The sequence below is a fragment of the Lynx rufus genome, unplaced genomic scaffold (genome assembly GCF_022079265.1).
Source record: "Lynx rufus isolate CCGP_SWC_20201006 ecotype Redwood Valley unplaced genomic scaffold, mLynRuf1.p SCAF_2, whole genome shotgun sequence".
NCBI classification, from domain to species: Eukaryota; Metazoa; Chordata; class Mammalia; order Carnivora; family Felidae; genus Lynx; species Lynx rufus.
The window spans coordinates 51193346-51209384 of record NW_025814834.1 but is presented as its reverse complement, the minus strand read 5'-3'; the positions used below and the strand labels follow the sequence as shown (position 1 = coordinate 51209384).

The 16039-nt window shown below is 40.0% G+C and overlaps 1 protein-coding gene across 1 annotated transcript in view; it reads right to left on the bottom strand.

Annotated features, from left to right (window-relative positions):
- Positions 1-14962, bottom strand: part of FRZB (frizzled related protein) — a 30072-nt gene extending 15110 nt beyond the window's left edge. The window contains exons 1-2 of the mRNA XM_047086033.1: positions 14485-14962; positions 7212-7256 (exon numbers count right to left, since the gene is read on the bottom strand). Of these exons, the coding sequence (XP_046941989.1) occupies positions 7212-7256; positions 14485-14962 (523 nt within the window). The remainder of the gene's footprint in view (positions 1-7211; positions 7257-14484) is intronic.
- Between the last annotated feature and the right edge of the window lie 1077 nt (positions 14963-16039).

The window sequence follows — 16039 nt, the reverse complement described above, 5'->3', positions numbered from 1 at the left end:
CCTGCTCACGTGCGAGCTCACTCTCTCTTAAAAAAAGAAAAACACTTCAAAAAAAAAAAAACTCACAAATCGGTCACCACCACAAAGTAGAAAACTGGGAGAATTCTTTTTCAGAATCATTTTAATAATAAAAAAATATCCTTTCATTGTATCATTTGAATACCTGCCTCAATTTTCTGGTTGATTTGACAGACCAAATGACTCGGTGGAATAAAACTAAAATTGTTTTTCCCCATATGCCATGTTATGGGAAATAGACATGATGTTCTCCTTATTAGGACAGTGGGTTTACAATAGTAGAGCACACTCACAAACTGGAAGCTGTTCAGACAAAGTCATTATCTCCAGTAAAAAAAAAAAAAAATTGTTAAGCTTCCAGGCAAAGGATAAATTAACTAGAGTGAAAGAATTTCTTTTCTAAATTCCAGGCAGAAACAGCTTGACACTTTTGAAAGCTGGGTTATGTGGGTTACAATGTTTTTGTATCTTCTCTATATTCTCCTTTACCAACCTCAGCAGCTACATTTTTCTAAAGCATAAAATTTTGACTATGAATAATTTGTATTTTCCTTATAGAACATGTGAATAAGTCAGTGCATCTTTCCACAAGCAGAATAAACTTGGTTTTGCTTGTTTGTTTTCATCATTCCCATTATACCAGGAAACAGGAAAACATTTATAAAAGAGGAACAGTACACACGAAGCCCAGGAATACTACATTCATTCTAGGTCATTTTTTTTTTTTTTTACACATTGAACTATTTTTGTATATTATTTATAGTGTTTTTGATGTCATATCTTTCATTTACACACTAAGTGCTATATTATTATAACCATAACCTCTGCACCGACTGATACCACATGTATGCACTTGACTAAAACTTTTGACTTACCTGTTGTACTATACAAATGAGCTTTGTGGTTTTGATCAAATTCAACAGTAGACGTGATCATTAAAACAGAAACATTGCTGGGCACCAATAATTTCCAGCTGATTTTATGACACTCCAAAACATTCTCAATTGTATCAAGAAGGTAATGAAATAATTCTAAATAAATCATTTTCATTCACTTACGTTTTTTAAAAGTTGTTTGTTGGGCACATTTGGCAGACATTGCCTCTGGTCAGACACTTGTCACTTTGACAAGATTCAATGGAAATCAACAGTGAAAACTATCGCAATCTAATGAAAACTGATGTTTCAAAGTTATTTATGACTCAGTAAAATAAATGCTCCACTTCCACATATAAGACACCTTACAAAGCAGGACACACAGACCCAAATCAGTGCAAACTACTAGAGGAAAGTGAAATCGAAAAGGTATTTATAACTAATTGCAGTTAAAATGTTCTTGTAAGAGCAAATGTGGCATTAGTCACAGAAACAAAAACTAGAAACAACCCAAATATCCAGGAACATTAGGATAAAGTGTGGTATATTCATATGATAGAATTCTACACAGCAACGAAAATTCAGAAGTACTGGTATGCACAGCATAATAAGTAGCAAAGAAAGCCATACACTATACACACACACATATATGTGTGTATATATATATATGTATATATATATACATATATATATACATACATATTCATAAAAGATCAAAATTAGACAAAATTAATGTATGGTATTGGAATTTCTGCTAGCAGTTACCTTGGGAAAGAAAGGTGGAAGTAATAATTTGGAAGAGGCACAAGGAGACTTCTGGAATGCTGCTAATAGTATAAGTCTTGATCTGTGTGATGGTTTCACAACAGTGTTTACTTTGTTACAAGTCACTGAGCTGCATGCTTATGATTTGTGTTTTTGAACATATAGCATACTTCATTTGAAAGCTTATTTTATGATAAGATGAAGTAACTAGATTCTACCATGTCTTTCCCACTGAACACAGCTACAGAATGCATGAAGCAACTACTTAAGGATTCTGAAAAGTAAATAATAGAAAGATTGGGGAAGAAGACTGATATTCTCAAACTGTTCATTAACTTCCCCTGCTCTAGTATCCTCCAGCCTAGTTGCAACACAGCCCATAGCCTATAAGTGGGCATGATACAGATGGAGTTCTTTAGGAGAATCCCTCTACTTCTGACTCAAGAAGTGAGAAAAGGGTCCTCTACTACTCCATTCTCTGGTATCCCATCATTCAAGCAATCCTGGGGCAGTGCTGACAACAGCTGCACCAAGGGAGGCCCTCAGGAGTCTAAACTGGTGACATTGGAGAACGTTCCTTTCTCATTGGACGTGTAATGTCAAGAGATTGGGGCAAAGCCCCATTGCTTTGTCCTCCACCATCTGGCCTCAGATGTGGAGTCAGTCACAGGAAGTACATCACAGAGTGGGATAAATAAAGCTCCAGATTTCTGGCCAAAGGACCAAAGAGGAGCCCCAAGGGAACTAAAAAGTGCTGAGAAGACCACAGACAGAGAGGAACTTAGAAAAAATTCCATGGAATTGTTTATGAGCTGGTAGATTCACCTTTGGGTATGTATGAATCGGACACTGAACAGTATACTGTAGACTTTGAAAACTAAACTGTGGGATAGATCATTGCCCTGATCTCACACTGGCCCCTGGGTAGGATGCACATGGGATAGATCTGAAAGGCACTTCAAAGACTGACAGTGGAACAGATACTGAAATCACAACCTACAGAAGACAAGTCAGAATTTGCTGCTTAAACCCAATGTGCTAAAATAAAAACATCAACATTATCGGGGCACCTGGGTGGCTCAGTCGGCTGTGTCCAATTCTCATTTCAACTCAGGTCATGATCTCACAGTTTGTGGGATCAGGCCCACTTTGGGCTCTGCACTGACAGTGTAGAGCCTAAAACTCTCCCTGCCCCTCCACTGACTGTTCTCTCAAAAAATAAACAAACATTAAAAAAATATAAATCAACATTCTCTATAGAACTTTAAATGAGAACCAAAGTCTTAGAACATAAATAATCCAAATGACCAGGATGCAATTAAAAAATTACTCTGCATATGAAGAACCAGAAAAATCTCAATTTGTATGGAAAAACAATCAGGTGACACAAATGTTAAAATTATCCAACAATAATCTCAAGGCAGTTCTTACAAAAATTCTCCAAAAAGTAATAGTGAACACCCTTGAAATGAATGGAAGGATAGAAAGTCTCAACAAAGAAATACAAGATATAATGAAGAACCAAGTGGAAATTTTGAACTTTGAAAATTGCAGTAACTGGAATAAAAAATTCACTAGATGGGCTCAGTAGAAGAATAGTGATGATCAAGTCACCGAACTTGAAGACAGACCAGGAGAAATTATAAAGATAGAGAGGGAAATGAGCAGATCTTTGGGGACCTGTGGGACAATAACAAAAGCTCTAAGATTCACATCATCATAGATTTGGAAATAGAAGAGAATGTGCTGTAAAAATAAATCTTGGAAGAAATAGTTGCTGAAACCTTCCCAAATTTGACAAAAGCCAAAAATTTATAGACTCAAGAAACTCCATTAACCCTAAACAGGTTAAAACCAAAGAAATCAATGTCCAGGCATAGCACAATCCAACTGCTAAAAACTAAACACCAAGAAAAAAGCCTTGAAAGCAACCAGAGAAAACTGACACATTATATACAGGGTAACAATGATTTGAATGACTACCAATTTCCCTTGAGAAACACAGAAGTAAGTGGAATAACTTTTTTAAACACTGAATGAACTGCCAACCAGGAATTCTATATCCAATGAAAATACCCTTCAGGAATGAAGGTGAAATCTAGACATTTTCAGATAAAGGAAAACTGAGAGAATTTATTGCCACCAGAACTGCTTTAAAAGAAATGTTGAAGGAAGTTCTTCAGGTAGAAGGAATACTGGAAATCAGGAAAAAACAATAGAAATAGAAACATCTATGTAAACACAGTAGGCTATTCTCTTTTTTTTTATTTTGAGAGAGAGAGAGAGAACAAGGACATGAGTGGGGGAAAGGGGCAGAGGGGGAGAGAGAGAGAGAATCTTAAGCAGGCTCCACACCCAGTGTGGAGCTCAACACAGGGCTTGATCCCATGACCGTGGGATCAATCATGACCTGAGCCGAAATCCAGAGCTGGACGCTCAACCAACTGAGCCACCTAGGCACCCCTATTCTCCCCCTAAGTTTTTTAAAACATTTTTAATGGCTTAAAGAAAAAATACAACTACATATACTGTCATTATATATATATATATATATATATATATTCACAAGATAAATGTATAACACAGAGAGATACATACACATGTGTGCATGAGGAAGAGAGATTCAAATAATCCAACATGAATCAGGATATAGAACACAGGAATGAAAAAGAGAGGGAACAAACAGAAACAAATAATAAAATGGTAGATCTAAATAAAAACATAACAATAACCACATTAGATGTAAATATCTCAATGCACCAACCAAAAGACAAAGATTGGTTAAAAGAACAAAAAAACCAATTCCAACAAAACAATGACCCAATTATACTAGGTCTACAAGAAATTTGTTTAGAACATAATAATGTAGGTATGTTAAAAGTAAAAGGGTAAAGATACACCTTGTAAATACTGATAAAAAGGAAAATTGAAGTAGCTATATTAATATCAAAGAAAATAGATTTTAAAGCAGAGAAAACTACCAGAGATAAAGAGCGACATTACATTATGAAGGGTCAATTCTCCAATAAGACATAAAAACACTAATTGTGGGGGCGGTTGGGTGGCTAAGTCAATTGAGTGTCCAACTCTTTTAAAAAAATTTTTTTTAACATTTATTCATTTTTGAGACAGAGAGAGACAGAGCATGAATGGGGGAAGGTCAGAGAGAGAGGGAGACACAAAATATGAAACAGGCTCCAGGCTCTGAGCTCTCAGCACAGAGCCCGACGCGGGGCTCGAACTCATGACCTGAGATCATGACCTGAGCCAAAGTCAGAAGCCCAACCAACTGAGCCACCCAGGAGCCCCCAGTGTCCAACTCTTGATTTCAGCTCAAGTCATGACCTCATGGTTCATGAGTTCGAGCTCCATGTCTGCACTGTCAGTGCAGAGCCTGCTTGGGAATATCTCTCTCCCTTTCTCTCTGTCCTTCCCCTGCTCTCTCTCTCTTGTTCTCTCTCAAAATAAATAAACAAAAATTACAAAAATACTGTGAATGCACCAAATAACAGTTTCAGAATACCTGTACATGAAAAAAACAGAACTGAAAGAGAAATAGAAACATCTATGATATTTGGAGATTTATTCATCTCACAATGATCAATAGATCTAGTAGACAGAAAACAGGCAAGACTATAAAAGTACTAAACAACAGTATTAACTAATCTAATTGACATTTAAAGGACATTCCTCCCAACAATTGCAGAATATATATGTATATTTTTTTTCACCAAGTGTAAACAAAACATTCACCAAATCATATCCTGGGTCATAGAATAAACCCTAACAAATTTAAAAGAATCAAAATTATACAAAGTGTATTCTCTATAGTAGAATCAGAATAACATAAAGCAAAGAGAAAAATCTCCAAACGGCAGCAAATTTAACAGCACAATCCTAAATAATTCATAAGTCAAATATGTAGCCTCAAGGGAAATTATAAACTATTTTAAAGTAAAGAATATTAAAATAAAACCTATCAAACTTTGTGAGATGCAAATAAAGCCATTCTTAGCATCAAATTACTATACTAGACAAGAATAAAGGTCTCAAATCATAACCTAAGCTTCTACCTTACGGGAAAAACAGACAGCAAAGTAAATCTTAAACAAGCAAAGGAAGGAAATACTGAGGAGCAGAAATCAATAAAGTTGCAAATAAATAGAGAAAAAAATCAATGAAACCAAAAGATGGTTCTTTATATTCAGAATATATCACTTCTGGAATAGGTATGTGCTATCACTACACACCTATTAAAACGGCTAAGATTTAAAAAATAAAAAACTGAAAAAACCACATTTCAGAGAGGATGCACAGCAAGGGGAACACTTACACACCACTAGTGCAAAATTGAACAGCCATTTTTGGAAACAGTTCGGCAGCTTTTTTTTTTTTTTACAAAGTTAAACATACCCTTACTATCTAACCCCAGTAATTTTATTCCCAGATATTTACCCTAGAGAAATGAAAACTTACGTTTATACAAAAACTTGTACACAAATGTTTATAGTAGATCTACCCATGACTTACAAAAACTTGAAACAGCCCAATTATCCTTCAAGGACGAATGGATAAACAAATGGTAATAGACTCAAGTAATAAAATATTTGGGAATTAAAATGAATCAACGATTGCTACATGCAGTAACAACTTGGATGAATCTCAAAGGCATTATGATAAGTGAAATAAGCCAATCTCAAAAGGTTACATACTCTACCATTCCATTTATATGATCATCTCAAAACTACAAAGCTATAGTGGAGAATAGATCAGTGATCACCAGTGGTTAAGGGTGGGAGAAGCTTGTAATTACAAAGAGATAGTATGAGGAAGTTTCTTTTGAGGTGATACAACTGTTCTGTGTCTCGACTGTGGTAGTGTTTACACAAGTCTATATATGCATTAAAATTCATAGAACTCATAAAATCCACACAATTTTTAGTGGCCAAAAGGTCAATTTTATTATATGTTCATTTTTAAAATAAAATATAAATTATTAAGTTTACTTTTTAAATGTTTTATTTTTATTTATTTATTTTTGAGAGAGAGAGAGAGCGAGAGCACTCACAGGCAAGTGGGGAGGAGCAGAGAGAGGAAGGGAGAAAATTCCAAGTAGGCTCCACGCTGTAAGTGCAGAGCCCAATGTGGGGCTCAATCTCACAAACTGTGAGCTGAAATCAAGAGCTGGATGGACGTTTAACCAACTGAGCCACCCAGGTCTCCACGTTTACTGTTAAAACTTAGGGTACAGGGTGGTGCCTGGGTGGTTCAGTCGGTTAAGTGTCCAACTTCAGCTGAGGTCATGATCTCACAATTCATGAGTTCAAGCCCCACATCGGGCTCTCTGCTGTCAGCACAGAGCCCGCTTCAGATCTTCTATCCCCCTCTCTCCCTCTCTCTCTGCCCCCCCCACTCTTTTCCTCCCTCTCAATAATAATAAATATTAAAAACAAAAACATAGTGTACAGATGTCCCCAGATAAGACTTGAGTATCTAGGTTACAAAGACTAATTTGACTACAAATGAAAACTAGGAAGATAGTGATGTACTCACCACTGGCCCCTCTACAGTTTCCATTACTAGAATCCATAGGAAAATCTGAAAGTGATAAAATAAAGAATCATAATTCATTCATTATTATTTTGAGAATTCCCATATAAAAATCTAATTCAGTCATCAATTTAATTAAATCTAATTCAGTCATGTCTCAAGGAAGTGGATTCTTATTAGTGCCATGAGCTTGGCACTCTATTACTTATAGGTCAAATAAGGACAAGATCTATTTTGTGTGACTGAAAGAGGATATGCTCTTTTGAGTTCTCCTTAATTGTGCATAAAATTTCAGGATTTAGTAAGTTTTTGAGTCTCACGCAATTTCTGACACCATGAAGTCCATGCACATATTAGGCATTCACCCAACACTTGGGTCTTGATGACTAAAAGAAGCCAACACATCTCTTCAATAAATAGATGTATCACACATTACTAGCATATATTTAAATTCTTGGTGCCTAAAGAAAACATTCAGAAAACATTCTCATGCCCTTTGTTACCTGTAAACAGTTCTTCAGCAGAAAGAAAGCATACCATGCAGGGACCAGTGCAATTAATAGATGTGGTAATAATTGGAAATTGTCAAGGACTCTTTTCATGATCCCATAATCCAAGAAAATGGTAATGATGAATGATAAATAGTAATTTATATTATAAAGTTCTTCGGTGTTCTAGTTAAGAAAGCAGCCTCTAGGGGAACCTGGGTGGCTCAGTCAGTTAAGGTCTGACTCTTGATTTAGGCTCAGGTCATGATCTCACAGTTTGTGAGTTTGAGCCCTGTGTCAGGCTTTGCACTGACAGTGCAGAGCCTGCTTGGGATTCTCTGTCTCTCTCTCTCTCTCTCTCTGTCCCTCCCAACCCACCTCTCAAAAATAAATATTTTTAAAAAAGGAAAAAGAATAAAAAAGCTGCCTCTAGTGAATAAGAGTGCCTCAGCAAAACACCCTGCTGAGACTTGCTGAACTTAGCTATCCATTCTTATTGCTACTTCAACTCAGTACTTTTATATAAGTTTCAGATTTGTATTAATACGTTATGTTAAATAACTTCAATATCTGTTTATCCTAACAGAAAATAACATTCTTCTTCTGTCCTTTTTCTTCATAGGATATATCATGAATAAATTTTAAAAGGAGTGGTTAATACCATGTTAGGACAATAGTACTCAAAATTACTATTAATCAATTACATTCTCAGGCTTAGTAATCATCGTCTGGTATTTTAAAAACTCTGTACAAGGAAAGACAGTGACCATCAAATAGGCAGGCAACAAATACTTGATTCTAAAACATTAGGTTTGACTTAGTCATATACTATTAATTTAATGACTTTTATTCTATGCAAAGACTTTATTCATGATAAATGTATCCAAGTGTTAAAGTAACATGCCAATCAATGGTTTTATTTCTGAATAATTCCAATAATCATAATACATATATGACCTATACCAAAATGATCTTTCTATAAATGAACAAATTATATACCACATGTAAAATAATTGTTTAGTGTCGAAATGTCGAAATAAAAATGAAAAAAATCTCTTAGGAAAAAAACAACCCTTTGATATAGTTGAATCTAGGAAAGTGGTTTTACTACTCTCATTCTTACAGAAAAATGTTTCTTCATTTTTAAAAATGCTTAGAAGTCATTTGGTAGAATTAAAGAGAAAAAAGTTATCTGGTCATAAATAATCCAAAAAAATTGTTTTCATAAAGTTAAACTTAGGAATTCCAACAATATCATCCTAAGTTAAAATAGCAGGCATTATTAGGTTGTATGCCTCAAGAATTTCTAGTAGGGGTCATAGAAGTTTCCAGAAGAAGAGTCCTAAAGGAGCTGGGGAGGGTTGGGTGGGGGGTGCGTTCCACATAGAAAATCACGTGTGTAAGAAATATGGAAAGAAATTGCAGTACTCACCAAGGGACCTGCAAGTCTTCCAGTGTGGCTAAAATAGAGAAAGTTGTGAGCAGAGAGAAATGAAGCTAGAGAGGTAGGAAGGGATGAAGTCACAAAGGCTAGAGACAGACACCAAAGGATTTTAAACAACAGATTGACATTTCAGAAAGATCACCCTGTTGGAATATGGAGGGACAATACTGGAAGTAAGCAAGCTGATTATTACCCCGTGGCCATAATCCATGTGACACATGTGGAGACCCAAACTAAGAGAGCAGCATCAGAGAAGGAGGGAAGGAAACTGGATTCAGAGTAGATCCATAACACTTAATACCCATTAAATGTGGGGGTGGGGGGGGAGGGGGGCTGTAAAGAATAGGGTAGAATCAAGGATGACTCCCAGGCCTGGAGCATGGGTATGCTGGTGCCTCGTAACCATATAAAAAAAAATACTCAAAAAGAATAGGCAGATGAGGGGAAGGAAAGGAGGAGTTCACTTTGTGGCATGATGAGATTGAAGGGCTCGGGATTAGATGTGAGAATCTGGAATGTACTCTTATCTCAAAAGTGTAGTGAAGTAGTTATCTCTTATCTCTTGGAATCCCTGTCCAGAGCTGTCTTTTATTCTCTTAAGCTATATATAAGTGAGCTTTCAAAATACAATGGACAAAACTTGATCCATTAACTGCAATCTGACAGTCAAAAGACACAGATACTCTCAAAAGTTATGAATCACCTCTTTCTTCTTAAGACAGTAAGTGTATTGGAGAATGATTTCTGGTTTGAATCTTCTCTCTCTTAATAGCTTTATGACCTTGCACAAGTCACTTATATGCCTCAGCTTCCTTTTCTTCAAAATGGGAATAGTACCCACCAGGTAGTTATTACAGTAAATTGAAATGCATAACACACTTAAAACAGCAGATGAAACATGCTAGTGTTATTAGTTCTTATTCTGGTTGCTGCTAACAATCCCTGAGAGGACATGTCCTTTCCTCAATCACATTGTTATTAAACACTTACATTGTGCTTTGCCATTCATCGATCACTTCACATGAATAGTTCTCTTATTCTTCTCTATTCACAATGTCAATCTTGAATGACTTGCTCAAGGTCTAACATTAATGGCAAAGGTGGAATACCAACTAAGGGTCTAGAGCTCTAAAACTGTGCAATTGCAGAAATATAACCAATTCTTAATTATTCAAAACTGTATGTCTCTTCTTTCTATACACCTAGCAGAAAGAGAAAGGCCAAATAGAACTTAAGTCAGTTTTGCTATTTATAGCAACAACTATTTGGAAGTCTGATAGGAATGAAATTTTAAAAAATGAATCATTAAGATTTGGGGGCTACATAAGATTTTATTACCAGAAATAATTAGGTTAGCTGTGATGAAATACCGTAACTCTCTGAGATAGTCTCTTCCCTACCCCACCCAGAATGCCTTTCAGTATTTTATGTAATGAAGCATCTTTAGGGGTGTCTGGGTGGCTCAGGTGGTTAAGCGTCTGAATCTTGGTTTCATCTCAGGTCACAATCTCACAGTTTGTGAGTTCAAGCCTCATGTTAGGCTCCGCAGCTGGCAGCATGGAGCCTGCCTGGGACTCTTTCTTTCTCTCTCTCTCTCTCTCTGCCCCTTCCCTGCTCATGCTGTCTCTCTCTAAATAAAAAATTTTTTAAAAATCTTTAAAACTGTGTTCTCTCCAGTCTTAATCTAAAATTTCCATTTCTTCTTTCCATTCCATTTTCCTCCTATCGCACTAAATAATTTTTCCTTCTTGGTATTTGGCCCCTCAAATATTTGTAGAGCAGGGCTGAAGAAAAGGCTGCCTGTTTCTCAGAGAGCAGAGATATGACTAAACAGCAGTACATGCATGTGAAAGCTGGCATGGTCCAGGCAGCAAGAGAGGGCCTGGCAAAATGTGTTGAGCAAGAACTGAGGTGACGAGCTAACACTACCGCAGAAACCAGCAATGACTGAGGATTGATTATAAAACCCTTGGCATGGTGAACCCTGGGTACTGAATAAATAGCTGGGAAATATCATACATAAGTTTTCTTAAATTCTTGATCTCTACACATCCAAGATCAACTATTTATAATTAACAGACATCCATCAGACTCATTCTCTCTTCCTGTTGCTCCCAAAGGGATTTGTTCTTGATCCTGAGGTCCAGGTTAATTTGTGTAAAATGAAATATTAAGCTTGTGTGTTCAGAAGTAAGATCTGCTTGTCCAGTTGGGTCCCCGTGTGGAGCTTGTTTTCCAGAGCTGAAGTGATAAAAATTCTAGGCTGTATCTGCATTGACCAGCCTACCGTTTCAAAAAAGAAAACATCATTTTGATACCACAATGATAACCATGGCGAAAAAGCAATAGCAGCAGCACCAATCTGTTAGGGACGATGTCCCAGGTACCATGATCTTTAACTTCATCTTCACCATGCCTGTGGGATGTAGGCAGTGCTGTTGCCATGATACAGATCAGAAAACTTTAAACCAGAGAGGTTATATAATTTCCCTGCAATAACACTTGATAGGAAGCAGAGTCCAGATTCAACACCTGGCCTGCCGGGCTCCTACCCACACTCTTTACTCGCCATACAATACTGAAGACAGGACTAGAGGTCTTAACTGGCAGAAATGAATCCTCCGATAAAGCAGTTGTGCATGAAGCCACAACTCCATAGTAAATATACAATGTGCAAAAAGAATACATTTAATGTGAATTTGTTGGTAAGGGTCAGGATAGGATTTTTTTTTTTTTTAACATATGCTGGCCCCTAGTATTTCAAAAGCAAAAAGTAGTTGGAAGCACTGCCCCATTTCAGCACGTAAATGGGCCTAAACTTGTTTGTGGAATCCTACTGTGCTAGGAGGGAAGAGACCCATGTGAAAATGGTAGGACTTGCAAATCCTCTTGGCATTGAAGGAATGTGAAGGGTGGCCTCTTTTATTCAGGGAGACCTCATTTTTGTATTCGGCTGGATTCTAGTCATAAAACATAAGTGATTCTGTTTATACCTAGAGGAAGAAAAAAAGCTGCTTCACGGACTATCCTATCCCCCTGAACCAAGCAGTATATTGCATCGTAAATTAAACTGGCCACATATGGTAGTTACTAAGTAATTCCAGGTGTCCAACAGTTTGACCCAGGATAGGGAATGAAATTTTCAGCAAGCTGGCCTTGGAAGCCAGGGGATCCTTCGGGTTAGAATCCACCTCTCCATTCCCCATCCCCACCTCCCCTGAAGCTCCCACCTGCCACCAGGGCCAAGGACTCACACTGAAGGTTGTGGTAAAGGGAGGGAAAAGGGAGACCATCACGAAAATATGGCTCCTACTGCCGCCTACCCCTACCTATTTTTCCAGCAAGGATGCTGTCAACAAAGCAGCTATTATGGCCTTTGAAAGCAGCTCAGAAATCATGTCCCACTTAGTGACAAATTGTTTCCATGCATGTCCTATTTGAGAGCTTCAATGAGGCAGTTGTTCTGCATTTGGTCCCCAACGATAGGTAATTCAGGGACACTTAAGGAAGCTGCTTCCCATCCATATTGACCACAGCGTTTGAAAGCTGTTCATCTTGCCAAACCTCTCTCATTTGAGGTCCATCTCGAAGAGAGGTTTCAGAGCAAGTCTTTTCCTTTAACGGGAGGAAAGCATTTCAGAGTGAACCATAGCCACCTCATTCCAGGTCATTGGCCTGAGCAAAGCACCAGCATTTAACAGATTCTAAGTGTCTGGCAAACCAGGGCAGCAACTGACCAAGCTCTTCCAGAAGCTGCACAGACTGTGACTCAAGAGTGTTCTTTGAGCCCAAAGATTAAGAAGAAATACATTTCTTTCTGCTTACATTATACAGCCAGTTATTCGTTCTTGATTAAAACCAAGACGACTTAATAGGTATATTCAAAGAGTGATTAAGTGAGGGGACCATGGAAAAGCTTCTGGAATCTTCCTGTTCAGTTTTGGTTTTACAGCTATTTGTACTCTCTGCCTCTCCACTCATTTTATGGTAAGCATGTCAATGTGCACAGAAAACAATTTTTCCAAACCAATTCTCTGACAGCCAAGAACTGTTACCTAGAGATGGACTATAGGCATGAGCTTAGGTCAAGTGGCAGGTCAAGTGGCAGGAGGAAAAATCTGACGCCCAGGAAATGAACAGAGGAGGCAATCGAGTCAGCACATTTAATAACAGAGTTCATCTGGGGAAGGTATGAAAGAGAACAGACCATAACAAATATGAAATTCTATGAAGGGTGAAATTTGAGTCGAGGGGTAATTGGTAGGAGTGCTATTAAGTGAGAATTAAATGAACCATAATGAACCAGGTTTAGCTGGGGTCTTCAGAGTTATGACTGTCCTAATTAGACCAAATACTAGTGAGAAAACAACTTGTGGTTGATTCCATTAAATGCAGAACTACAATCAAGCTTTACAGTAGGGAAAGATGAAAATGAATGTGTGGTTGGTGCACACACAGCACAAAGGGCATGAAATAAGGTATTAAAGACATATTTGCAGGGCATAACAAACAGTAGGGCAAGAGGTGAGATTAAAAGTAACATTACGTGAGCATATGATGATAGCACACCTTAAATATAACTCCTTTCATCCATATGTCACTTACAAAAGGACTTGAAGGCATGTGGGAATGTGAAAAGAGCCCAGCAATTCACTTCGCCAGCTCTGTGGCTGGGAGCAAGTCACAGAAGCTAATTAGCAGTGCATAGCAATGTTTCACAGCTGTTTCAGTCTGGAATGGAAGAACAATTTATCTCATTGAAAGGACGAAGAAATTTAAGGTGAAGGTAATTGCTCAAATTGGACTTTGAGCAAACACATATCACTAACATCTGTGGGTTGGAGTAAGATTACTGAAATTATCTAGGCATTTTTAATGATTAGAAGAAAATGGTGCTTCAGTTTTTCTGTTTTCACCAATCTTGACAAGCAGCTACAACAGGAAAAATACGGAAAATGCGTGATTGAGAATGCAAGAGAATCCGGCAAGAAAGTTCAGTGACTGTAAACAAATTAAGAAAGTAAAAAAAAGAGCATCACTATGCAAGATGTGGTTACTTAGACATGGAAAGCATGGAAAGCGCAGGGTCACCGTTGAGCACAAGTGTGACGGGGAGTGGAATGAACTGCAAGTTTTAGAAAGACGGATAGCCTATCGGAATGGAGTGCATCAGTCTGGAAGAGAGAAGAAAGAAGTGGTGCTCCAGAGAGGAGCGATGAAGAGAAGCGACCCCAAGGGGGGGGGGGGGGGAGGCAGAATTAGAGAGTAAAAGGCGAGTAACAAAAACTCCGAGAAGTGGGGTAGCTAGAGGTCGGGACGGAGGCTGGGCCAGAGCCGGACTCACCCGCTCCGTCCGCGGTAACGATGGCCTCGGGAGAGATGCACACGCCACGGTCATAAACAGGCAGCTCCTCGCAGGCCAGACTCTCGGGCCACGAGTGGCGGTACTTGATGAGGATGGGCTCGCAGCCCTGCCGGGCCCGCTCGCACACAGACTTGCAGGGCTTGATGGGCTCGTGCTGGAAGTCAATGGTGCAGATGGGCGCATACATGGCACAGAGGAAGAAGAGCAGATCCGGGCTGCACTGGGTGCCCAGCAGACCTTCGAACTGCTCAATGGCCAGGATGGCGTTAGCCTGGGTGCTGTGGTGCAGGTGGTTGGGCATCTTGGTCATGTTCCAGGGCAGGGACTTGCACAGGGGGATGCGCACGGGCTCGCAGGCTGCAGCTCGTGCTCCGGGCACCCAGAGCAGACAGAGCGCAGCCAGGGCGAGCAGCCCGGCCCGCAGCAGCAGCATCCCTCCTGGACCGCCGCAGACCATGATGCCGGCAGGACGGGGCAGGGTTCAGCAGTGCCGAGGACGCCGACAGGCCCGCTTCGCGGTCCCCTCTTCCCCCCTGGAAGTGGACACAATGATCTGGGAGCTTCTCCTCCCCCGACGATCTCAGTTTCTTTCCTTGGATCAAATTCCCCCAATGGGGTCCCACGAGCTCCGCCGACCTCCGGCCGCCGCCGCCCCTGCCTCTCTGGCTGTTCTTTCCCGACGTCTAAGCCTTCTGGGGCAGCAGCATCTATTTATTCCTCGCTCCCTCTGGCAGAAGCGTCAGATTCGCAGATGAATCAGATTAGAGGAAAACAAGAGGAAGCGAGGGAGAAATAAAATCAAAAGTAGAATTCAGCTGAGGCAGTTGGAGCTCTGGACTGTCACGTCCCCTGGATTATGAAAAGGTGCTAACAGAAGCATGAAATTCTCCAACGGGGGAAGGAGGGGCTGGGGCGGGGGAGGGGAAACCAGAGGGAAAAGACTCCTAATGGGGGAGGAGGGTGCTGTAAGAGTTTCAGTTCTTGTAGGCTGAGCAAAAAGATCCAGTTCTTGGTGGGAGTTGACGCTGCTGCAGCAGCGACCGCCGCGGGCAGGAAGGACCAGCCGGAGGAGCCTCGACGCGAGAGGTCTGTGCCTCGGACCCGCTGCGCTCCACTTTCCCACCTCCGGGCCAGAGAGGCAGCCCCGCCCCCACCCCCCACCGCCAACCCCTCGGTGCAGTCCCAGCCCTCCAATGCCAGCTCCTCTTCCTGGGATGGGAGCGGAGGTGGGGGTGGGGGGAAAGACAAGGTCTGCCGGTTGGAGGCAGAGGGGAGGGAAGCCTCGAGAAGCAGCCAGGATGCCGTAACGCAACACAGCGCTGACTTGAGACGTGCACCTCTTTCCCATCCCCACGCTGGCTCCAAAGAAAAGCCCCCAGACCCTCGCTGAAAGCCCACCCCAATCCCTGACGGAGGAGCACCAAGTTCCCCACTTGGGAGCCCACCCAAGCACCCTCACTCCCTGGAGACAGCTCTTCAGGCAAACTACCGCTTTACCTCTGCGCATCACCAGCTCTGCACAAAGTCAGACTTC